Source organism: Protopterus annectens, chromosome 6.part0 (assembly GCF_019279795.1).
Source record: "Protopterus annectens isolate FY-2018-M chromosome 6.part0, PAN1.0, whole genome shotgun sequence".
NCBI lineage: Eukaryota > Metazoa > Chordata > Ceratodontiformes > Protopteridae > Protopterus > Protopterus annectens.
In genome coordinates, this window is record NC_056737.1 from 1,361,064,684 (window position 1) to 1,361,091,530 (window position 26,847).

Genomic DNA, 26,847 nt, shown 5'->3' on the forward strand with positions numbered 1-26,847 from the left:
CCATAGTCCCACCAGGAGCTCCAATATCCTGGACCTGGTCATTACCAACATGGGAAATCGATGCTCCACACCTATGGTCACCCCCCTCGTTGGTCAGGTCTGACCGTAAGCTAATCACCCTTGACATCCACATCCCTCCTCCACCCCCCCAGTAAGGAAACCTCCATAAAAAACTTCTCCAAAGCCAACTTCATGCTAATCAAGTCAGAAGTGACAATCTTCTTGACACCCATGCAGACAGGAACTGAAAGTTCGACTGCTGAATCCTACACTAAAGCACTGTACGAGCTCATCCACTCATGCATGAATTGTGCCATCCCAAATAGAACCAAGATGCTTTCCTCCAAAAAAAGGAAGCCAGTCTGGTGGTCCCCTGCCATAAACAAATTTTACAACAAAAGAAAGAAACTGTTGCAGAAAAGAACAAAATCCCAGGATGCAAAAAACTCCCATACCAGCCTCAGTAAGAAGCTGAGATCCCTCATAAAATCCTCCAAAAGCTAGTTACGAAAATAAAATTGCCAAAGATTCCAAAGACAACCACAAGGCATTCTATAGCTATGTCAAGATTCTAAATGGCAATGCTCTGATCTGCTCTGAGCTACAACAGAATGGCATTAAATATACTGATCCCAAGGATATTGCCAGTATCCTGGCAGATCGATTCAGTGCCAACTTCACCCCCTCTCACCCCCTAAAGGACCCATCTCAATACCAACAGATTGCCAAATTCTGCTAATAACGGCCACACAGGTAAAAACCGCTCTCTCCAAAGCTAAGAATACAGCATCCATGGGACCAGATGACATCCTGGGCTGTGTACTATATGAACTACAAAATGAACTGGCACCTCACCTAAGACTCTTGTTTAATCATAGCCTCACCTCAGGCTTCATGCCCACTGAGTGGTGCACAGCTACATTTATCCCACTCCACAAGGGGGATTCACCTTTGATCCTGGGAACTAATGCCCCATCAGTCTGACAAGCCTGATCTGCAAGGCCATGGAACGTATTATCATGGAACTTATAAACAAAGACATTGGCAACCTTCAAACACTTGACCCCACCCAGTTTGGGTTCGTGAAGGGCCGATATTGTCTCCTGAACCTGATTAACGTCTTCAAAGCAGTCTCCAGAGCTGTGGACAAGGGTAAGGCAGTCCACGCAGCCTATCTGGACCTCACCAAGGCCTTCAACACCATCCCCCAGTCTGGAATCATAGATAAACATACTAAGCTGGGCATTAATCCCTACATCACCTGATGGGTTGCCAACTGGCTTACTGACAGAACCCACACTGTAAAAGTAGCTGACTCCAAATCCAGCTCCAGACAAGTGACAAGTGGAGTACCTCAGGGTTCAGTCCTGGGACCACTCTTGTTTGGCATCTACTTCTCTGAAGTACAGGCCAACACTAAAGGACTCTGGCTAACAAAGTTTGCAGATAACTGCAAACTGGGAGCCATTATTAATTCCCCAAATTATGTGGATATTCTACAAAAGGGCCTTACAGAAACAGATGCTTGGTGCCAGAGCCATGGACTCAAGCTCAATGCCAAGAAATGTATGGTTATCCCCTTTAGGAAAAAACATGTACCCATGAATTACCACATACGTGGCAGTACACTAAACACCGAAAGTGTGATGAGACTTAGGGACACAGATGGACAGTGGTCTGACCTTCTATAACCACATCACCACAACAGTCAGGAAATCCTTCTATGTGGCAGACCTCATCACTAAGGGCTTTTCATCCAGAAAAAGGAGGTCATTGTCCCACTGTACATATCCCTTATTAGACCCATTATAGAATACAACACCCCATTTGGCATGTTCTTCTCAAGACATCTGCAACAACTGGAAAGGCCGCAGAAATACCTCACTAAAAGAATTACAGGCCTAAAACGGCTATCCTATGATGACCATCTAAAAAAACTCCAGCTATACTCTGTCGCATATCGTCTACTCAGAGGCGATCCCTGCTTAACATACAAGGCCATGTCAAACCCAGAGCTGTTGGACATGCTACACTTAAAGAAATCCCAATCCGTTAGAGCCACACACTCCAGGGATCTAAACCTTGTCATCACAATGAACAAAACATGCTGGAGGGATAGGTTCCTGACCCAGAGACTCCCCAGACTCTGGAATAGACTTCCCATACATGTCAAGCAGAGCGGCGCTTTGGGCCTCTTCAAAGGGAACCTTGACAATTGGATGGGAGATAGGAAGTTCACTCTGGGGATCATGTCAGTCGCCCTGCTAGACAGGGGTCCAGGGAAGTAAATCTTGTGGGAAGAAATATCCAGGGAATTGTTATGGCTAGGCTTTTATAGGCCCTAGGGCCGATAACCTAGCACCAGCCTATGACTATGAACTATGTACCTGACCAGACACATGCAGTAAGCTCACAAAGGTTTCTTACAGACAGAATAAAGGGAGTAAACACAATGTCCTGCACTGATTGCCTCAAAGCCCTGTCTCTTAACTTGGTATCATACAGACTTCTGAGAGATGATCTTTGTCTGGGATACAAGGCAAATCTGGACTCTGTTTTGATGAACAGTTTGCACATCCGCAAACAAACAGTATCAGAACTGCTTGATTAAAAGACCTAAATTTTGCTTGCAGCATAAGTTGGACATGATAGAGAGACAGATATGTTTCTCAGAGAATCCCCATTCTCTGCAACAGGCTCCTCATCTGTGTGAAGCAGAGTTCCTCCCTATCCCTTTTAAGTACAATTTGGACCAATGGGTAGGTTATGTGAAATTTACTCCTGGTCTGGCTGATATGTCTTTGATGTTTAGATGCAGTCTGTAAATCACTGCCTATTTAAAATCAAATTTGTGGATCACATTTGAGTTGCATGGCTAGGCTTGTAAAGGCCCTAGTAGTCATTAGTATAGCATACTCCAATGGACCTATGAACCTGTAAATGAGCCTCCATAAAATCATTACTGTGACATCCAGACACTATTGGGATGATCAGGTGGGATCAGATAACCTGCATACCTAATAAGAATTAAACCCATTCTTAAGCCTATATAACTATAAAACACATTCGTGTTTATAAAAATTAATTCTGTGCTCGTTTATGAGGTATTTAAAGTCATGTACAAAGCTTTCAGTGATTAACTTTACTCCAGTACTAGTTTATTACTTATTCACTCCCTACATTTGATAACTTTGGCCTATGGAGTGTATCTGAATCCTAGAACATTTATGTGAAGTGTCCAGGTCCATGACAGGTCTTCTGTTTACACTGCTGAATGATAATGTTATCATTGGGCCTTTGATAGCCTAGTCTCATTTCTGGGCATGCTGTGGGACATTTCTGGTTGTTGTACTGCTGGTGAAGGCAGGGCAAGAATGCCCTCCTCGTGTGAGATGGCACTTTTACATAGCTTTGATATATCATTGCACTGCTGTGTTCTCAGTTAACATCAATCACCATCTTCTGGCTGCTGATTCTGCCAAGGTTGCAGGATTATCACTCTTGTCTTCTGTCTGCATCTGCAAGTCTTCAGGAGTGGCTGTCATTACAGTCATTCTTGTTACTTTGGTTTCTGTCTAGCTTCTCTTCTGACTTGCATTGATTTTCTCGTATTAGGAAGGTGGCAGTTGTCTGTAATTTGCTGCTTATCTTTAATCATCTGTCTGTTAGTAAATGAGTTGGTAGGCGGTACAGTTTCTGTACTGGAGTATTTCTGTTTTCAATCCATCACTGCTAGTACTCTTTTTCATCAGGTTCTTTACTGAGAAGATGGCGCTGTCTACCTTGTCCTATTGATCATGGATTTTGTAGTCTTTTAGTTAGGTGCTTAAACCTTTCACTCATGTTCAAATCTTTTAACTACCCAGATCTTGCATTGTGAACTGTTGTCTGGTATGATAGTGTCAGTTATACCTTATCCTGAAAAGAGAGACTTCAGCATACTTACCACACTGTCTCTTAATTCTGTTATTTTAAGTATATGACTTATTTGAATTGAAATAAATATGTACTCACTTAAATGCATGGTCCTCCTGGCATAGTGTAATGTAACATTTCTTCATATAACTTGTTGTTTTGGCACACATTACACATTTAAGAGTTCTGCATGATTTTGCATTGTGATGACACTCCTGGCCAATATGTCATATATCTTGTTCTTTCCTTGCACATCACTGTTCTATGATGTGAGTCATGTATCCTCTCGTCATCTTTTCACTTAGGTAGTGAGGGAAAATAATATTGTCTTTTATTTGCTGCGGTAGTGTTGTCACCTCACAGTAAGACATCCTGTTCGATTCTCAGCTAGAGCGTCTTCTGTGTGGAGACATGCGTGAATGGGCATACCTTCGTTGAAGGTTGTGTGTCAGGGCCGGCAACTTGGCACGTAAAAATCTACTGCCAATCATTAGTGGACTGGAGTTCCACTGTGGTGACCCCTAACTGGGAAAAGCTGAAAGACACAACGTTAAGTGTCTCAGTGAAGTCTGTCAAGGCTGTATCATGGGTGGGGCCACATGTGAGTGGGTGGGGGGGGGGCTGTTTAGCGTAAACAGTCAATCATCATGAGTTTGTACCTGGAGAAAGTCTATATATACATGCATGCAGTTTATACATATGCACACACACGCACAGACACACACACACACACACACACACACATATATATATATATATATATATATAGAGAGAGAGAGAGAGAGAGAGAGAGACCCTACATGGTCCTCTGTTGTGAGAAGTGTTGTACAGACCAACTGCTTTGGGCATCAACAGTGGTGCGCAGTATCCTGAAGATAGGAGAACATGGATCACAGACTGCGCCATGGCAGGGTTTGCCACTCGATGGTGTAAATTATGGCTCTAGGTAATTCGGTCATATTGACTAATTTTGCCAAAATGGGCATGGATATTTGCTGGTGATAAGTGGGTTGATGACCTGGCCTACTTCGACTTGTGCCAGGGACCCATGCTAATGATGGGAGGGGTGTATGTGCCCCTGTTGACCAGTGTGTGCCCACCATAAAGCTCAGCAGTGCTAGGTCAGTAAGCTGCTGGCCAGCCGGTGTCTAGTTGCCCAGCCTGGGTTACCTGGCATAGCTCTGTTGAGCAAAAGCTGGATGTAGAACCAGTCAACCTGCCAAACATGTACTGGGAATTGCTACACTTAATGCAGGTTCACTAACAGGCTGCAGCTTGGAAGTGGATGACGTGATGATACGGAGGAGGCTAGCCATCCTCTGTATCCACGATACAAGGTTGAAGGGCAGTGCAGCAAAGCCACTTGGCTTGGGATCCAGAGTCTACTACTCAGGAGGAGGATAGGCTAGAAATGGTGTGGAAATTGTGGTGAGAGAGAGGCTTGAGAAGGCAGTAAGAGATATCATTAGAACTAGTGACAGAGTCATGGCACTCAAACTCCAGTCTAAGGATAGGGCAGTATTCATAATCTCAGCCTGTGCCCACAGCAGGGTTATGGGCACAGTGAGAAAAAAAGTGCATTGAGACAGCAGTTGCAAGACTTGCTACATAAAGCAGAACAACATGAATTAGTGTTGACAAAGGGAAACTTGTATGCACATATCAGGACAGAAAAAACAGGATACGAGGACAGTCTGGGACCACATGGTTGGGGAACAGAAATAAAGAAGGAGAGGCCATTCTAGTCTTCTGGCCCTCAAATGGCTTGATAGTAGCCAACACATGGTTCAGAAAGAAAGACAGTTACAAGATCACATACAAGTGTGGGCAACATGCAACTCAGGCAGACTTTCTCCTAGTAAGGAAAGGGCAATGAGGTAGAATCAGTGATTGCAAAGTCATCCCCAGTGAAACAGGCATCACACTGCATAAACCATTGGTTGCCACAATCAGCTGCATGCAGTGGTCAGAGAAGGCTGTAAGATCAACAGAGACCAGGCTGAAGACCTGTAAGTTGACTGGAGAGAAAGGACAACAGTTCAAGGAATTACTCAGAGCTCTATCACTGAAATTAGAGGAAACAGGTGGCGTTGAAGAAGAATGGCAGCGCCTCAAAGCAGCATGTGTGAGGACTACTGAACAGATATGAAGTCAAGCCAAGTTTGGAAATAAGATACATGAGGAAAGTTGGTGGTGGAATGCAGAAGCCCAGGAAGTTATCAAAAGAAAGAAGGAGCGCAGGAAAAAGTAAGAGACAGAAAAGGCCAGCCAACTTGGCTAGAAAGGAATACTGTTTGGCTAACAAAGAATCTAAGAAAGGAGTTGCAGTAGCAAAACACAGGGCATCGGAGGCACTCTACCAGGTTCTGGACATGAAAGGCAGAAGGAAGGAATATTTCCAGTAGCTTCTGAATGAAGAAATCCCCACAGAAGCTGTACTGCCCGAGACACAGCCTACAGTGAGCGAAGAGGAGGAACCTACCATAGAAGAAGTAAGAATAGCACCAAGGAAAATAAAGTCAGGGAAAGCAGCAGGCTGAGATGAGTTCACAGCAGATATGCTAAAGATGCTGGGTGAGATAGGGGAGAAATGGTTCCTGAGGGTATTCATAGCAGTATGGAGAGAAAGGCGTATACCAGATGACTGGAGAATAAGCATATTTGTGCCAGTGTACAAGAACAAAGGGGACATCCACAACTGTGTGCAATACAGAGGCATCAAAGTCCTGCCACATTGCATGAAAGTTCTGGAGACGGTGATTTATAAACAGATACACAGAGTAGTAGAATGTAAGATGCGAGATGAGCAGTTTGGATTCAGATCAAGATGCAGCACAACTGACCTGATGTTTGCAGTGAGACAGATAGTTGAGAAAAAGCTAGAAATGAGGAAAGAGTCCAACTGGGCATTCCTAGACTTGGAAAAAGTATATGACAAGGTCCCAAGAAAGCTGATTTGGGCAATACTGCTTTGGTTTGAATTCCCAGAAACATTGGTAGAATTAGTGTAAGCTATGTACAAGGACCCAATGACTTGAGTTCGAACAGTGTTCAGTCTCACAGATGGGTTCCCAGTGGGAGTGGGTGTGCATCAGGGTACAGCTCTGAGCCCACTGCTGTTCATACTGGTGATGGACTACATTAGCAAAGAAGTCAGAGGAGACAGATAAACAAAGTTGCTGTTTGCAGACAATGTGGCATTACAGGCAGACTGTGAGCAAGAACTTCAGCAAAGGACAGGGAAATGGAATGCAAAACTGAAGGCACAAGGGATGAATCTAAGCACAGATAAGACAGTGGTAATGGCAGTAAACTGGGGAAATCAGAAGAAGTTGAGAATTGAGATAGAAGGGAAGATAGTGGAACAGATTAATAGCTTCAAGTATCTGGGATTGGTGGTTGAGCAGAAAGGAATTCTGAATGAATATGTCAAAACTAGAATTATAGGGGCTGCAGCCAACTGGCGTAGTGTCTCAGGTGTAGTGAATGACAGATAAATGCCAAAGAAACTAAAACGTAAGGTGTACAAGACAGAGGTGTGGCTATAACTACTTTATGGTACAGAAACTTGGACAGTAAAGGCAGAGCAGATAAGGAAGATGGAGGTGATGGAAATGAAGTGCCTGAGAAGGATGGTAGGGTGCACACTGTAAGACAGATGAAGAAATGAAGACATAAGAGCAGAAGCCAAAGTATGTCCAATTGTAGAAAAGATCAAATGGCATAGATTGCAGTGGTTTGGACATGTGCAGAAAAGCAGAAAACAATCTGATGAAGAAGATTTGGGAGAGACAGGAAAAGGTTGAGGAAACAAAGACATCCAGCAAAGAGGTGGATGGGTTGTGTGAAAGAAGATCTGCAACAGTCAGGCATGAGTGTTGAAGAAGGCAGGAGTGTGGCACTGAATCAAAAGAGATGGCGACAGTTAACATGATACCCCAACCCCATGTAGAAAATGGGAAAAGGGGGTTTGATGGTGATGATGAGAGAGAGAAAGAAAGTGAGAAATATATATAGATATATATATATATATATATATATATATATATATATATATACATATGGATAAATCATTAATGTATTATATTTATATAGATAGATAAATATAAACATGCAAAGCATCAGCTGTACGAATGTTGCTTTTACACAGACAGTTACGGTAGAACAGAGGCTTGGCAGCATGTCCCAACTTTGGTATTTGCCTTCTCTTTATCTAGTGATAGGGGAAATGGGTAAATTAACTTAAATTAATTGCTGTCTCCAGAGTGTAGTCAAAAAAGAAGTCTTAATGAAGATATACAGCATAGGAACCAGTAATGTATGACTTTAAACTAATGCCAACAAAGTGTGGGCTGAACTTATTCTTTCACTTCTGATGTAACCAACTGGAACTGTGCTAAGAATGACAATGCATGCTAATGTGATTTCTTCACATATTAAAATATGGAAAAACAGAAGTTAAATAGCTCACAGTAACATCATGAATTTAAATTGCCTCTCCTATGTTTAGTCATGATTTAAAATAGTTATAACATAAAATAACTTGTGCTACTTTAAACCCCTTATGGAGAAAATAGTGATATAATATGTGTCTCAGAACAGCTTGACACACTTACTTTAATTTATATACAATCACTTGAAACAGTAGATTACTGGGTTATATCCAGATGGCATTCTATAAAAGTGTTTCATAAGGGAGCTGTAAGCTTACAGGTTTAGTCTAGCCACAAGTTTGTGAGCTTAATTTGCTCCTTCTCAGTGTACTGGCTGCTTTGTTAAATCACTTGAAAATAGATTTTATTTTACTCATTCAGTATGTTCTGCGGTGGTGGTGCAGTGGTAGCGTTGTTGCCTCATAGTAAGACGTTATTCTGTTCGATTCTTAGCTAGAGCATCTTCTGTGTAGAGACATGCGTGAATGGGCGTACCTTCGTTGAAGGTTGTGCATCAGGGCCGGCAACTCGACACATAAAAATCTACTGCCAATCATTAGCGGACCAGAGTTCCGTTGTGGCGACCCCTAACCGGGAAAAGCCGAAAGACACAACAACAACAAGAAGTATGTTTCCAATAATATATTGCAGTATGTTTCCAATAATACATTGCAAATATTGACTAAGTTCCAGGTATTAACAAGTAGCTTATATGTCCTTGCATATTGTTTTGGACATCCTCATAAAGAGTTGTTTATTTATTTACTTCTGCTAAAAAGGTATGTTTTGCTGTAGGCTGTAAGTAAGCAGTAATACTGTTTGGGATGAGAAATACTGTGAAATCAAAGGACTTGTAGTCAGTCTGGGAGTGCTGGAGAGGTAACCATAAGAGTAGTGTGCTGCAGAATCAGTACTGGTCCTATTGCTGTTTACTGTGCATACCTCTGGCATGAGACAAACTGAGAACAAGATCTGCTTGTCTGTGGATGCTTTCAAGATTGGGACAAAAGGAAGAACAGCAAAGAAAGAAGGCTTAGGAAGAATGTATTGAATCTGGAAAGATGGTCAGAGAGCTAGCAACTAAGATTAACCACTTACAGACACAAGGTGCTGCATTTGTGCATACTAGGGATGGTAGAACTCAGACAACCTAAGAAAAGGACATAAAGATTGTGGTGATTGCTCAGAGTAGACCACCAAGTACAGAATGACAAGTCTGTAAACCTAGACAATCAAATGATCAGATGTAACAAAAACAGAACAGTCTACATGAAAAGGGAGGCCAGGTCTACTCTAGCAGGCACTGGTTAGGTCTTAACAATGTTACTGTGTGAAGTTCTGCAGTTCTGCAGACAGTATGAGAAAGTGGACAGCAGTGCTGGAAAGAGTACATAGGAAGATAGCAGCGATAATTAAGGGAAAACACTACAATAGATGATGGAGGAACTTTTCAAAGCCTTCTTCAGCTACATTAGGAAATTTAGAACTAACACCCAGGTCTGATTTGGATGTAACTCCAATGGCATACCTAATTTTGATGTAGAAACTATAGCTAATATCCTTGATGATAAACTTATCTCCAGTTTCGCACTTACCACACATCCCTTCTCCCTCAAAATGTCCTCCTTGGTTGTATTGCTGGCTATCACCCTTGATTAAGTGGTTTTAGTTTTTCCTGTCCTGACAATATTCTAGGCTGTCTGCTTGCAACTGTCAAATACCACATAGCCCAGCCTATGTTAAATCTGTTTAATCTTAGTCTCTGCACAAATTCAATGGCTGAAACTTTGAGAACAGTCACAATTGTTCCCTTGCACAAGGGTAGCCCCACAACATACCCTGGTAACTACAGGCCTATCAGTCTCACTAGTATTATCTGTAATGCTATGGAATGTATTATGGCTAATCTACCTAAAATTACATTGGTGACCACCAGACCCCCAACCTCAGCCAATCTGGATTTGTTAAGAAGAGACCATGCCTACTCAGCCTGGTCAATTTTTATTACATAGTCACAGAAACTTTAGATGAGGGTCAGAATACCCACATTGCCTATCTTGACCTTGCAAAAGCTTTTAAAACCATTCCTCTTGTAAATGTAAGCAGACTGTCTAGTCTCACTGTTAACCCTTGTGGTGTCCATTAGATAATCAACTGGCTAACAGACCCAGACCAAACTCTAGTAGTCCAGGTAAGGGCTATATCCTCTAACTGTAGAGACATTACTAGTGGTGTCCTACATCCTCATTTATAGGACCCCTCCTGTTTAACATTTAGTTCTCAGACATTTAGTGTCTGTGGATAACCAAGTTTATGGATGGCTGCGGTTGTAGACTCATCCCTGTTATACCCACATTTTAGAGTATTAACCCTATATCTTAAGGAGTGTAGCATTGTTACCTTGGGTCTGTATCACTTCATCAAATGGCTATTCAGAGTATACCTATTTGACGAACCCCTATTTATCGAAGCCGCACTTCATCGAACAGCGAATTTTAACTAGGACAAGTCAACAGTTGGCCACCATCTGGAATTTGCCCTTTTCCCCACTATAGTCTGATCTTGTAGTTGGTATGTTTAGTTAGGGAGTTGTGGGGTGCACAGTGACCCCACATTGGGGGGTGTGATGGGCATAGCCCCACACCTTGGTAGTTTTTAAATTTTATGGGTTTTTTTATGGTGGCTTGGTTGGCCAACCACTGATTTCCCCTAATTAAAATTCATCGTTCGATGAAGAGCGGCTTCGATAAATAGGAGTTCAGTGACTGGCTATTCACTGAATAGCCATTCGATAAAGTGATATAGACTTGGTTTCCTCTGTTAAGAGCTGCATACCTTCCGGTTATCGTGTTACTGGTGTTCATCTTAAAACAACTCTTTATTAGTGATTTGGATAATTATGTTGATGTTGACCATTTTTCAAACAGTATGTCTCAGTTATGATCAGACATTACTTCTGCCTCACACAGCTGATTTGTCATTACCACTTCTAGGTTCAAGGATGTCCTTATTTCCTTAGCTTCTCCTTCATCAGATACATTATCCGATACACTTTGCAATGTACCTCTCTAGGCACTTTGTAAAATCTGAAAGGCTCAAAAGATTCCTAACTAGAAAAATGTCTGGTTTAAGCCATTTATACTACCATGATACATCCACATCTCTGTCCCTACACTCTGTCTGTTACAGGCTTCTAGGAAGTAATCCTTGCTTATAGATTTCTGCTATGAAAGTCTCCTTAATTTTCAATTTGCTTCACCTTCATATTCAACTAATATCCACTCTGAGGACATTAGTCTCCATTGTAAGATCAACAGCAACTGCTGGTGTGATAGCTTTCTTACTGGAAATGCTTGTCCACCTATACCCAAGTCTCCTCCATATACCCCTTAAAATAACTGTACTGTATCGAAACTTGCCAGATGGGAAGCATGGTTAGGTTTAAAAAGGCCCCCAGGGGTCATTAGCCTCGTAATCACCTATTAGGCCTATGAACCCTTTGCATTGCCTAGCTTTGGGATAGACTACTCCACTTCAAGTGGAATAATTTCCTAAAAACCTTTAAAGCTTACCTTGTTGACTGGATGGGTGACAATAAATTCATGCTTGGCATTAATGCTAATGGCAGCCTGTCTAAGTGGGAACTAGTTTACCGTTGACATTACAAAGATGATATGACTAAGCTGTTTTAATCTTCCACTGTTAATATATATTGATATATATGAATGTGTGTATATTATGTTTTATATATATATATATATATATATATATATATATATATATATATATATATATATATATATATATATATATATATATATAGTATAGATAGCTATATATATATATATATATATATATATATATATATATATATATATGTGTGTGTGTGTGTGTGTGTGTGTGTATATATAATATAGTGTTTATATATATATATGTATATGTATATATATGTGTGTGTGTGTGTGTGTGTGTGTGTGTATGTGTATATATATATATATATATATATATATATATATATATATATATATATATATATCAGCAACAGATAATTACCACAGTCACCACGGCCAGGGTAACAATGCATACGACACCAGCAAAATGGAAGATTTTCTCTATTGGGATAAGCACTTTCGGATCCTCCTGATCCTTCATCTGATCCATATAAAACAAGTCAGTTAAAAACCTTTTAAATACTGAAACATACCCAATCAATTCAGTGACACACCCTCTCTATCAAAATTTCACACACGCCTCCTAAGCCTTCTCCCTTTCAGAGCAGGTTTAATTGGTAAGTAGGCACTGAGACCTGGAGATCTGTATACCTGCAGCCTGCCTATCCAGCACATTTCTGCTTCCTCTACTAAATTAACATCCCCCTCATTTGTTGTTATCTAAACTATGTATTACCCTAAAATAAAAAGAATGTCCTTCATTCTCTTTAATATTCTTAAAAAGGTTTTTTTTTACATCCTGCTGCCTAATGTCACTCAAATGTTTGGACACACTCTCCCTTAGCTGTATTGTGGTTTTACCACCATAAAAGGAGTTACATAGGCCACAAGTAGCCATATACACTATGTTCTTACTGGTACAATCTGCATACCCATCAAAATAATATTCTTTCTTCTGTTGTGTGTGTAAAAATGCATTTCCTTTATAAATAAATTTACAACAAGTACATCTGCGACATGGGTGGGTATCTTTTTTTGTGAAACTACAGATTGACAGTTCACATTTGTATCACGTAGAAGCTGCTTAAGATTATGGTTGTTTCTAAAGGCAAAGTGAGGTACCTCCAGTGGCGGCTGGTGACTTCAAATTAAAGGGAGGCTGCAGGAGACAGCTGAATGGGTGTGGCCAATGGAAAGGGATGTGACCAACTAGAAAGGGGTGGAGCTATGCTAAAAACCACAACAACTGGAACTTTAATTAAATACGCTGCCCTGGGTGCCAAACTGTCATTACGAGAGTCCAATCAGGACAAAATGAAATGTAAAAGAAATAAAACATTTCAATGCATTGGCTACATGACAACTTACTTAATATCTAGATGGAACACAAAGGTTGTGAGGCATGAAAAAATAAATTGTTTTTTAAGTACATTACTGGAATGCCAGTCAAAATCATGTATAAAAAAAAACAAGCAGCACTCGGCTCAAACCAATTCTCCTTGCACTGCACTTCTAATTATAATTTATATTCAGCTTTATAAAATTACCAAAGTAATATGCTGAAAGTAGCAATCTCTGTGACACCCCCACTTGTAAAAATGTTTCTTATCCAAAAAAGACCTGCTGCCTGACAACAACTATCTACTTGTTTCATGGGGAACATATGATCAAAGTAAAAAATGAACAACGAACAAGAAACAAGCTCAAGATAAATTGCTTAAAGGATTACTGCACAACTTATGGACCACACATGATAGATTGCCATTCTGTTTAGTTTACGGGTCAAGCCTCCAAAGATAACTGCAAGTCTCCAACAAATGTAATGAGCTTCTGAAAATACTGTAATCCTGTCCTTTATTTCAAATACTGTCATATGCATTTCAATACCCAAGGCTTATACGTTATCTAGCTATGTAAATATTATCTGCATGGCAACAATGAAAAGGCTTTCAATGGTGGTAATTCTTTAACAGTATGCTTATTAAAGCTTACTTGCATCTTACAATCTCCGACAAGCTTACCTGATGGTCAATAAAGCATTGCTACTTTAATACAGAGCAACAGGGCACTGCAACAGCATGAATTTTCTGAATAATAAGAAGCATAAATCAACAGTATAAAAATATGACAGAAAGCCAAAATATTCTGCAAAATCAAGGACAGATGAAAAGCCACGGTCGTACTTGTGGTCTACCTTGGATGGGGGAATACTCTGCACACTTACACTGCATAACTGCTCCTTGCCTTGCTTGGACACATCCAGAGTCACTACATGGGGGATTGGGGTGCAACAAGTAGGTCACAGTTTGAAATGTCTCTGGCTGACGGTGATGGCTCTGACACTCATACCTCTCAACCTCAGAACAAGAAATCTGGACAAAGCCATACATAGAAGTGGGATACAGGCCCAAAAATAAAGACAATGTTTAAATATTGCTCTTATGAACTTAGAAAGATAATAGAATAGTAGTAGGTCTTGCATTACTATGAATTTTTGAAGGTATGAAATCTGAAACTCAAATGTCTGCCATTATTTTCTAACTTCAAACTTTAATGATTTGCCACTAATTTGCCAGAAAAACACAATTTTATGAAAAACAGACCAAAAATGTGATGCAAAAATATAAAATTGCCAGACAATACAGCTGGGAACCTGTCAAAGAAGGGATACCATTTTAATATGAGCACTGTTAACTTGAGCAGCTGACAAAATTAGAGAATCTACATGCATTTCTGAAATAAAAGTAATCTATAACTCTGATCATTACAGTTATTTATAATTGTAAACCCTCCACGTTTTCTTCCAAAATTGCCATTTTGCAGAGGGATTATTAGGGGAAGAGCAACATTTTGATCCAAAATTGGGGACAGTTGAGAGGTTTGGATATTCCTAATTCTTTAAAGCAATTTATTTGCACGTACCTCTCAACCTCTTAATGCAGGAAATCTGGACAAGGCCAAATATATTGGGGGAACATGCAAACAGTACTAAAAATTGCTCTTGTATAAACTTAAGACAGTTGCTAGAATAACAGGTCTTGCTTTAGCATGCATTTTTCTGAAGGTTATGACGTCTGAAACTCAATGTCTGTCATTATTTAGTGACTTCATTCCTAAATGATTTGGCAGAAAACCACAAATTTTGTGAGGAAAAAACCAAAAATAAGAAGCAAAAATATATTCATTCTGCCAAATTCTGGACAGATGAGAGGTATAGTTCAGCCGGGGCTGTCTGAGTTTGCAGCCCTCCCCCCCCTCACAAAATCATGGTCGAATGGAGCGTCCCCCCTGCAGCCATTCCAATGTCCCATTCCTTGGTTATTTCGCCCATTTGCTATAAACACTATAATGTGCATACTGCTTTACTTCTGCGATGATATGGATTTCATTTGAAAGTTTTATTTTATATTTTACAGCATAAACCCTAATAGATATCTGCTAAACAAAGCAATGCAGTCTCACAATGAAATAGACTTAGTATTAAAGCTTCTCTGCCCTTGAAACTCACATTCATTGAAACAGCATTGAAACCACATTCAAAGAAAATACATTTTGCTAGTGGCAGATAAAGATTAATTTGGGGCAGTTTTCAAATCATAGGCCCCTTGAACAGGAAACATACACATGCTCTTTGATACACCTTCCTGACTGTATTAAATTATATTCCTTGTACAATACAGTACAGTTGTTAGAGGGCATTTTAAATTTATTGTTTTGAACATTTTTCCAGTAAACAATGAAACAAAATGCATGCACCAATAATGACAAAACTGCCCAATTCAGAACATTTCCATCATAAAAGTCTACTCAAACTTCAACAGTCCACCAGTATCAGTAAATATGCACGATCTCTGAAGAAGTAACAGTCATCTAAATAATTCCAATTAAAGAAATCTGTTAACTAATAAAGAGGTTACTGCTAGCAAACAACTTTATATGTCATTGCTTCATCTACAAATAAAGTGCCTGTTGCCCTTGAGGAATAAATTGCTTATGTTGCATTAAAAAATTATAATGCTAGTAATATCACAATAGGGAATGGATGGCAAACTGATAACAGGTTTATAGTTACTAGGTATCTTCGCCAAAGAGGACTGCAGCATCCATCCCCTTTACAACAGAGTACAGTATCAGCAATGGATCTACCTACTGTGGGAGTAGAACCCACAGCCTTCTACATCAAAAGCAAGTACACTACCTGTTGTGCTTTTTACAGTGTAAGCAGACTCGGCATAATCAGCACTAAAATTTTGTTCCCCTGCAGCTCTCAGCTGCTTGTAAAATCTACTCGACACTCAGCTGTATCTCTGAACTTTGCAGCACAAGAAGTCTGGACAAAGCCAAAATTTATTTGGGGGGAAACAAAAGCCCCAAAACCAGGGACACATTTTAAACATTGCTTGTATAATGTTGGAAAGTTGCTAGAATAAAATGCTGTTACCACCATACATTTCACTGCCAAGTATTGAACCCAGGACCTTGTGCAAAACAGTCAGAGCAACATGCCACTATGCCAAATAATCTATTTTTATGAAAGAAAGGAAGACTGAAACTTAAATGGCTATCATTTAGTGAATTCAGTTCTCACCATAGCTGTCAACATCTTAGCACAAAACACCTGAACAAAGCCAATAATGGGGGAATTCAGCCCCCAAACATATTCAGTGAGTTCAGTTATCACCATAGCTCTCAACCTTGGCACAAAAAACCTGGATGAAGCCAATAATGGGGGAATACAGTCCAAACAATAGGGACAAATATCCACTGAGGACACCAGAGCAAACCCACACAAACACAGGGAGGACATGCAGACTCCACACAGCAGGCACCCAGCCAAGAATCAAACCAGACAACCCATAGCTGCCAGGTAACACTGCTGCCACTGCACCACTGCACTACTGTCTGTGTTAAGTAACAAAAGTACAGAAACCACAGATTTTATGAGGAACAGAACAAATATGAGACAAAAATCTGAAAATGCTTTAGAAATGGTGGTGGGTAGGGAATTCATGCTCTTGTCACTTGGGCTCAAGGTACAGAGTTCAAGCCTTATTCTCTACCCACCACCATGAAACAACTGGGGCATTTCACACACACACACACACACACACACACACACACACACACACACACACACACACACACACACACACACACACACACACACCTGTCTCCAGAACAGCCTGCCATTGCAGTGATCACCTGTCTCCAGAACGGCCTGCCATGTGATCCTGTACTCTGCAACACACACACTCTTCCGCAGCAATCACCTGTCTCCAGAATGGCCTGCCATGTGATCCTGTACTCCGCAGCAGCCTGATTGGTCGTCCATACTGGCCTGCACATGCTGTGGTGAGATGTGAGGAGGCTGGAGCCTCCTGCTATTGGTCCAGCCTGTGGGTGATGCAGTCCGGTGACCTTCTGGTTTGTGTGGTCATCACTGCACAGTTCTCTGGGTTGGAAGTGTGGAGTTTCCAGACTGCCTAACTGAGCAGTCTGGAACTCAGGAATGTCTGAGCATGCGTGCTTGGAGTTCTGGTCTGCCTAACACAGCAGTCTGGAACTAAGCACGCATGCTCGGAGTCTGAGATAATTTTTTTATTTTTAAATGTTCTATGGTGGGGGGAATGGGGACTTTATTTTATGCATTCTACAGGTGGGGGACCCATTTTACAGGTGGGAGGGCTGCAGTCCCACAGTCCTATAGCACAAGCCACCCCTGGGTACCTCCCCTACAGTCCCTTTCATTTCCTCATCTGACATCAGAATCTTCCAGTTTTTCCTAATCACATTACAGATCCCCTTAATGTCACTAGAGCATGTAAGGACCATTCTGAGATCCTTACCATCCTCTCTGTGTGAAAACTCTTCCATATGATTTCCCCCTGTATAAATATGGTTTCCCTATGTCCTCTCTTAAATCCTGTACTTGTCTCTGTGCAGCGGTCACTTCACATTGTTTGTACCCTCTCCTCAAAAAATTGTTCACCCATGGATGTTCATCGTGTTACCCTGCTGCAGTCATCGCACTTGGGTTATCCTGCCATCAGGCGGTCCCGCAGTCGGCCCAAATTCCAAAGTCTTGGTCCGGCATCAGTTGCTGTCGCTTCTTCCCTGACGTCAGTACGCCAGGGGCATATGAGAGGCATCCGATGCCATTTTCTTCAGTCTTTCTTGCCGCGCGGTGCCCGAAGCAGAAGCAGTTCGCAAGTGCCGGTCGGCTGACACCTGAGATTTTCGAATCGAGTTTCAGTCCAAAGTCTTCAAAGCTAAGTACCCCATTGGGGAACCTTTTCTTGCCTCAGTCCGATGTCAGAAAAAGTTAACAATTGCATTTCTTGTGGGAAGCAAATACCTCATAAGGACTTTCATTCTTTGTGTATACCTTGCCTAGGCCCAGACAACGATGTCACTGGTTGTCGGTTTTGTGCTAGGTTTAGCGACGCTTTGATTTCGCATGACACTACTTCGGTAGGAAATTTAATTACACTATGCCGTCGGAGGAACCGACTACCGGAGTGCATAAAAAATGCAAAGATAAAGAAAGGCAGCCTAGATCCAAGCCAGACTCGGAGGCCTCGGCTGGGCCGGTCGCCGATTCTCCGGTTTTCAGTGAGGCGCCTACGCAGCCCCTGGCTACCACTGAATTGGTTCCCCAGACCGCTTTGGATTCTCCAGCGGAGAGTTCTAGGCCGACGCAGCCATTTTCTTTAGGCCCTACCGACGACATTGCAGAAGGAGAAGCTGGTGCTGTAGAAACACCTTCAGTTTCTGAAGGTGTCTTCAGACCGACTACTCTCACCATAAAATCTTATGCTAAGCTTAAGACTCCTCTAAAACCAAAAAAGACTACACTTCAGTCTCCAGGCCAAGGCCCTATGTCTAAGAAACAGATGCTTAAAATGGCTGAAGATTTGATTTCTTTGATCAGAGGTTCCCACCCCCCCCCGACAAAAGGCCTAGACAAGAGGAGGATTTTGCCTCCTCTGATCAAGTGTCTGTTTCCTCAGGCTCCTCTGAGGAACAGGATTACTCCTTTCCCCCTTATGAAGATTCTGATGCTGAAGACTCCATTCTCTCAGCTTCTCCCCCTGAAGATTATCCCTTTGGGGAAACCTTACATACCATGAGGGAACATTTCCACTGGGAAGGTCAGGACTACTCCAACTCAAAGAAAAGGCTCGAGAGTTTCTTTTACTCCCCCAGCACAGACCACTTGCTATCCCCCCAGTTTTAGACATTGTGGATGATGTTTTCTTAGAATCTAGTCTAAATCCAGATTCTCTGCCTCCTGCTCCAGCCAAACCAGATAGATACTATAGAGTGCCTGACTCACACAAATTCCTATACAAAAGCCCTGTTGCTGATCCAGAGACAATCTCCCAGGGTCCCAAAGGGGCTAAGGCTTCTATGGCTAAAAATCCTGTACCCTCTGAAAGGGACTCCAGAGCACTAGATAGGTGGGGGAAGAAGGTTTACACCTCAGCTACTCTAGCTATGAGAGCACTAAATTGTCAATTTCACATGCTTAAATACCAGCAATTCCTAATGTCTCAAATAAAACAAATTATGGGAACACACCCTCAACAGTCTGAATTCAAGGAAATGCAGGATCTGTTGCATGCAGCTGAACAGGTGGGCAAACATACCTTACAATGTGGTTTTGATGCCTTGGAAGCTTCCTCTAGAGCAGCTGTTACTGGCTCTGTTATACGTAGGCATGCTTGGTTAAAGGAACAATCTCTGCCTGATCATGTTAAAGCAAAGTTACTAGATGCACCCTTACAGCAGGATGTCTTATTTGGGGTTAAAGCAGAGGAGGTTTTAAAGAAAATGGAGGATAAGGCAAAATCCATGCAGACAGTCAAAGATTTCTTATAGGTACAGCCCCCACGCTTCAGCAGAAATTGGCCAAAAAAAATTGGTCCTTTCCAGCCTCTGACAGACCACAGAGGGATAAATACAGGTGCCCAAGGGGCAGAGGACAAGCACAAATCCCTTACAAACCTCGCCAATGGGGCACTGCAACACAGAAGGGAGGAGAAGACAGGTCCCAAACTACTAGAAGGCAAACACAATGACTTAAACCTCAAACTGCCAAGCAAAACTCTCTTGGCAGCTCCCTTGGGAGGAAAATTAGCATTTTTACAGACAACTGGCACATCGTCACAAAGGACAAATGGGTCCTAGACATTATCTCACAAGGATACAGATTTCATTTCCACACCTTGCCAAGGATAAAAGGAATGCCAAACCTGCCACAAAATCAATGGGCAGAGGCACAAAAACAAATTACAGCTCTCATGGACATGAGAGCCATTCATCTGGTACCTACACAGGAGCAAGGCCAAGGATTTTACTCAAGGCTCTTTCTAGTCCCCAGAAAGGACAGTGCTTGGAGTCCCATTCCGGACCTTTCAGTTTTAAACACCTTCTTGCAAGTACCCAAATTCAAGATGCTAACACTACAGCAGCTTCTTCCCATGTTAGGCAAGAAAGCTTGGCTAGTAACGTTGGACCTCAAGGAGGCATACCTGCATGTCCCTATCAGACAAAATTGCAGAAGATACCTCCATTTTATTGCAGGTTCAATCCATTACCAATTCTCTGCACTGCCCTTTAGCTTATCTACTGCACCCAGGGTCTTCACAAAATGCCTGGCACCAGTAATTGCATACTGCAGACAAAGAGGAATTCAAATATACCCATACCTGGATGACTGCCTCATCCAAGCAGAAAGCAAGGACATTCTCTTACAACATCTGGCTTTTGTAAAACATCTTCTAAGTTGCCTAGTATACACAGCAAACGAAAAAAAATCAAAACTAGTGCCCTCACAAAATATGTCATTCCTGGGTGCCAGCTTGAATACAATGGCCCAGATGGCTTATCTGACGCCAGACAAACAACTACAATTAACTCAATACTTCAGAACAATATCAACAAAGACCCAACTCCCTGCAAGAAAAATTCTGTAGGCCTTGGGCTTCATGGCATCTTGCATACTACTAATACCATTTGCAAAACTGCATATGAGGAAATTACAATGGTACCTAAAAAGCGTATGGACTCAACACAGCCACAGCTTGGAAACAATGATACCTCTCATTACCTGCCTTCAACAGGAGTTTCTGTGGTGGTCACAGGCATGTCACCTCAACAAGGGTCAGCCTTTCACCTTACCCCCAGTCAGGCAAACTATGAAAACAGATGCATCGGACTATGCCTGGGGGGCACACATGGCAGGACGGTGCATTCAAGGCATATGGACTGCAGTTCAAAGGAATCTGCACATCAATCAAAAATAAATGCTAGCTGTACAAAATGCTCTGACAGCCTTCAAGGACCTCTTACATCCAGGACAGCTTATCATAGGGACAGACAACACCACAGTAATGTGGTACATAAACAAGCAAGGGGGTACACACTCCTACCCTCTATGCAGGCAAGCAATGACGTTGTGGAACACAGCACTGGCTTACCAAGTTCAATTACAAGCTCAGTTCCTGCCAGGAAAAAAGAACACATTGGCAGACGACCTAAGCAGAAACATCATGGATCCCCATGAGTGGAAACTGGATCCACAAGTATTTGCAATGATAACTCAAAAATGGGGGCTCCCAGACATAGACCTGTTTGCCAGCCCCCAAAACTATCAACTAACAAAATTTTGCACAAGAACATTTCACCATCAAGCTTGGAAAGTGGATGCACTCTCATTCAGTTGGAAAATGCTGACAGTATATGCCTTTCCTCCATTACCCCTTCTCACAAAGGTGCTGCTGAAAATCAGGATGGAGAGACCCCGAATGATACTCATTGCCCCAGACTGGCCACGCCAGCACTGGTATCCACTATTAAGGAATATGGCCCAGGGCCCACCATGGATTCTACCACAAATTACCCATCTGCTCACACAGCAAGACAATCAGATTCTACACAGCCAGCTCAAAACCTTAAACTTGGCTGCATGGCAAATCACCTAAGCAACCAGCCAGCTCCTCTCTCTCAAGCTGTTATGGATGTTATTCTGGAGGCCAGGAGGCCCAGCACCAGGAAAGCCTACTCAGACAAATGGAAAAGGTTTTGCGCCTGGAACCAAGCTAAAGGCCAAAATACCCTTCAGCCTGACATACCTCAGATTCTGCAATATTTAACTGAGATGTTACACCAAGGGCTTTCTTTTCATCTGTTAAAATGCACGCCTCAGCTATTTCAGCTCACTACAACACGGGTCCTCCCTTATTTTCACATCCACTCCTAAGGCAGTTTCTCAGAGGGGCCAAAAACATTAGGCCTCCCAGGAGAGCACCAACACCTACTTGGGACCTCAACTTTGTTCTGGAAAAACTTACGCTACCTCCTTTTGAGCCAGCTTTCTCAGCTGACTTAAAGTTTATATCATGGAAGACTGCCCTGCTGCTAGCAATTACTTCAGCGAGAAGAGTGTCAGAGCTTCAGGCACTAATGGCAGTAGAGCCTTTCCTCATTTTTCATCAAGACAGAGTTTCTCTATGAACTAACCCCTCCTTTATGCCTAAGGTGGTATCCAGTGTGGCTCTAAATCAAACCATCCATTTACTCACCTTCTTTCCAAGTCCACAGAGCAAAGGAGAAAGACTCCTACATTCCTTGGACATTCACAGGCAGCTACATTACTACTTGGATAAAACTAAGGTTTTCAGAAAATCTGACCAGCTTTTTGTATCCTATGCTACAGCATCACAAGGAAAGACTATCTCAAAACAGACCATTTCGAAATGGATAGGACAGTGCATGCGTTTTTGCTACACCCACCATGGAAAACCAGTTCCTGCTAGCATAAGGCCCCACTGTACCAGGTCAGCAGCTACATCTACAGCCTTCCTCAGGGGGGTGCCAACCAAGGATATTCTGGAAGCTGCAACTTGGAGTTCAGTACACACCTTCACCAAACATTACCACTTACCACTTTACTCTAAAACTAGAGCTGGCTTCGCCACTGCAGTTTTGCAGGGCCTTCTAGCCTCCTCTAACCCTGTTTGACTCCACCTCCCATCCTTAGCTTTGGGATTCTACCCAAGTGTGATGACTGCAGCAGGGTAACATGATGAACATAGTACAGTTTTGTACCTACCATAAATGTAGATGTTCGAGTGTATACCCTGCTGCAGTCCAGGTTAACCTCCCTCCATCCCCTCTGACATAACTAAGGCCTTTCTATACCTTAAAATCTGTTACAACCTTTGTGGTGTATTTGCTTATAGCTGGAGGGATTTTTTGGTTTATGCTACACTTTTTATTATTGGAACTATCTACTGACCACCATTTGGGGGGGGCACCTGACATCTGGGGCAAGAAAAACTGAAGAAAATGGCGTTGGATGCCTCTCATATACCCCTGGCGCACTGACGTCAGGGAAGAAGCGACAGCAACCGACACCGGACCAAGACTTTGGAATTCGGGCCGACTGCGGGACCGCCTGACGGCAGGATAACCCAAGTGTGATGACTGCAGCAGGGTATACACTTGAACATCTACATTTATGGTAGGTACAAAACTGTACTTTTTATCCACTTCAATAAACTTTTACTTGGGGTGTGAAGTCTAGATGCTCTAAGGAATTGTCTCTTTAGGACATTCCTATGAACATGCCCTGTAGTTCATAGGTTCATAGGTTCATAGGTTTATACTAGGCTATCTGCCCTAAGAGTGTGATCTCAGAGTTGGTTTATATAATTAGCAGGGTGTGTAGGGGTGCATGGAGGCTTGACCCCCCTGCAAAACCATTTTTTTTTTAATGTTCGAGTTTTCAGAAATTTGATCATATCATCTCACCAATATGAATTTTGAGTTACAGAAAACTCAATCAACTGACATACGTCCATATACATATATATATATATATATATATAATATATATATTTATGTATATATTATATATATATATATATATATATATATATGTATATATATATATATATATATATATATATATATATATATATATATATATGTGTATTATATATGTGTGTGTGTGTATTTTATATATACATACATATATATATATATATATATATCTATATATATATATGTATATATATATATATAAGTATATATATAAATATATATATATATATATATATATATATATATATATATGTGTGTGTGTGTGTGTGTGTGTGTGTGTATATATATATATATATATATATATATATATATATATATATATGTATATATATATATGTATGTTTTTTGTGTGTGTGTGTGTGTGTGTGTGTGTGCATTTATTTATTTATTGCCATTTGATTACAAGGAAAGTCTGTCTGGGTAAGAGCCTATTTTCAGTGGAGGCCTGAGGAGAAAAGCTACAAAGTATTACAAAACGTTTTAAGAACAATAATTTTACAGTCTTCAAAAATAATACTAAAAAATCTGCAGTTTAAATAATTATAGCAAATTAGATGTAATATAATAACATTGGTTAAGAACAGATAAAAGTTATGTGACAATGACTTAATATTTAGAGAAATTTTAGCCAGTTTATAGAGAAATTAAAGGTAAGTTAGTATAATACAAACAGGAACTGCATTATGAAGTGAGAGAAAAGGAGGTTAATGGCATGTTTAGAGAGAAAGACAAGAGAGAGAACTTGACAGAGATAGGGAATTGAGTGAAGAAGAGAGAGTAAAAAGGTGTAAGATGAATAGAAACTTCTTCACAGTTAGTTTATTCTGGTGTCGAGCAAGAACAGAGACTGGATTTGGCTAGGAAGTCTTTAAGAATGTTTTTGAAGGATAGAAGGGCGAGGTGGTACTGACGTGATGGATACAGGTAAGGGATTTTTGGCCTTAACAACATGGTATGAGTAGAAAATGGCCAGCAGATTTGATAGGTTTGTCGGCAGGCAGGAGTTTTTGGTCATTTGATTATACTGAACGACTGGAAACAGTTATGCAGAATGGTATTTAGTGCTGGACAAGCATATGGATGCTGGATAATTTTATAGGTGGTAAGAAGCTGTTTATATGTTAATTGATGGGGTAGTTCTAACAAATTTGGGCTTTTTAGTGTTAGATAGTGGTGGGTTCTGAAAGGGGTATTTGGTGCAAATTTAGCAAGTTTATTATAGTCTTGTTCAAGATGCCTGTATATATGTGTGGTATGATTGTGTGATTAGTGTTGCCAGCACGTCATCGCAGACATAAGGAAAAATCAAAAGGATCAAAAGTCTAACAAATTGCAAAACATGTTATAATCACTTAAACAGGGCCCTGCCACTGACTACAAACACAGTGTTTCTGTGTAGTGATAGTGTTAGGGAAAGAGTTTTCCATAAGGTGTAGGGGTTAGGGATAGGAGACGAATTAGGGTTAGTGTTAGTCATATTAGTAAGGTTAGGCAAGGTGACTTTCTGGGTAAACTTCTTTTTCTTCTACTGACTGTCAATATAGACTTCAGCCTTTCCCCGTGTCCATGCACTGGATTAAGTGGGTAATCATAGAACGAATGCATATATAAATGAGTGTTTTGGTGCTGTATTTGTAGTTAAATGTCAGAATTTCAATAAAAAAAAATATTTTAAATACCACTGTTTCACAGTAATGACTGTATTTCATTATTGTAATTATTTAGTGGGTATAGGTATCTCACGATATTGCTGCCAGTTCTTCTTCTTCTTTCGGCTTTTCCCCATTAGGGGTCGCCACAGCGGATCACCTGTCCGCTCATGATTGGCAGTAAAGTTTTACAGTGTTGAGTTGCCAGCCCGGCGCCCAACCTTCTACAGAAGGCACACACATGCAAGCACTCACACCTAGGGCCAATTTAGAGTGTCCAGTCCAACTACAGCATGTCTTTGGGATGTGAGAGGAAACCGGAGCACCTGGAGGAAACCCATGCAACCACAGGGAGGACATACAGACTCCACACAGAAGACACCCCAGCTGAGGATCGAACCGGAAAACCTCTTGCTGTGAAGTGACAATGCTAACCGTTGCACCTTGCTGCCAGTTACTTGTCTTAAATAACTTTGTTTTTTTTTTTTTTTAGAACCAAATAATGATAACAATGATTGATTTAGTGTTTTGTGCTAATCATTTGCATTGCTTTCCCCCACTAGGTGCTGGACTGGATTGAGAACCACGGAGAAGCATTTCTCAGTAAGCACACTGGAGTAGGAAAGTCCCTGCACAGAGCGCGTGCTCTTCAGAAACGACATGACGATTTTGAAGAAGTAGCTCAGGTAAGAACAATAAATTCAAGGTCCTCAGTTATGCTTTATATGTATATATAGTAACTAATGCTCAGCTTACCATTACTTACCACACACACACACACACACACACACACACACACACACACACACACACACACACACACACACACACACACACACACACACACACACACACACACACAGTCTGCATTATGTTTCCTGAATTGACTAACAACGTCTGCATTAAGACAGGTTCCCTTGCTCTAGTTATTACGATATTTTAGATACCAGCTAAAGGCGGTTTATTTATAAAGTGAAGGATGTAGTCATAGCTGTGAATGACAAGTGGTATTGCTAAGATATTCTGTTTGTGAATGTTTTATTGCTTGGAGACAATTTTGCCATTCTGTTTTCTTTAATATTCCATATGGTTGACATCCATTCAGAATCTGGCATGGGACATGTCCTTTGTATAAACACTGAAAATTCGCTGTAATGTAGAATGGCTGAGTATTGCAAATGTAGTACTTCAAGGCATTTGAAAACATTTTTTCAGTAAAGTGCTGGGTATTGACATAATTTTGGATGTATAAAACCAGCACAGAACTGATTTGAGTCTCAGAAGTGGAAG

At 41.2% G+C, this 26,847-nt stretch overlaps 1 protein-coding gene across 3 annotated transcripts in view; it reads left to right on the plus strand.

Moving 5' to 3' along the window:
- The window catches only part of KALRN (kalirin RhoGEF kinase), a 4,346,166-nt gene that overhangs the window by 2,209,042 nt on the left and 2,110,277 nt on the right, over window positions 1-26,847 (plus strand). For all 3 annotated transcript variants that reach the window (XM_044074926.1, XM_044074921.1, XM_044074920.1), the window contains exon 10: window positions 26,121-26,243. In XM_044074926.1, the coding sequence (XP_043930861.1) occupies window positions 26,121-26,243 (123 nt within the window). The remainder of the gene's footprint in view (window positions 1-26,120; window positions 26,244-26,847) is intronic.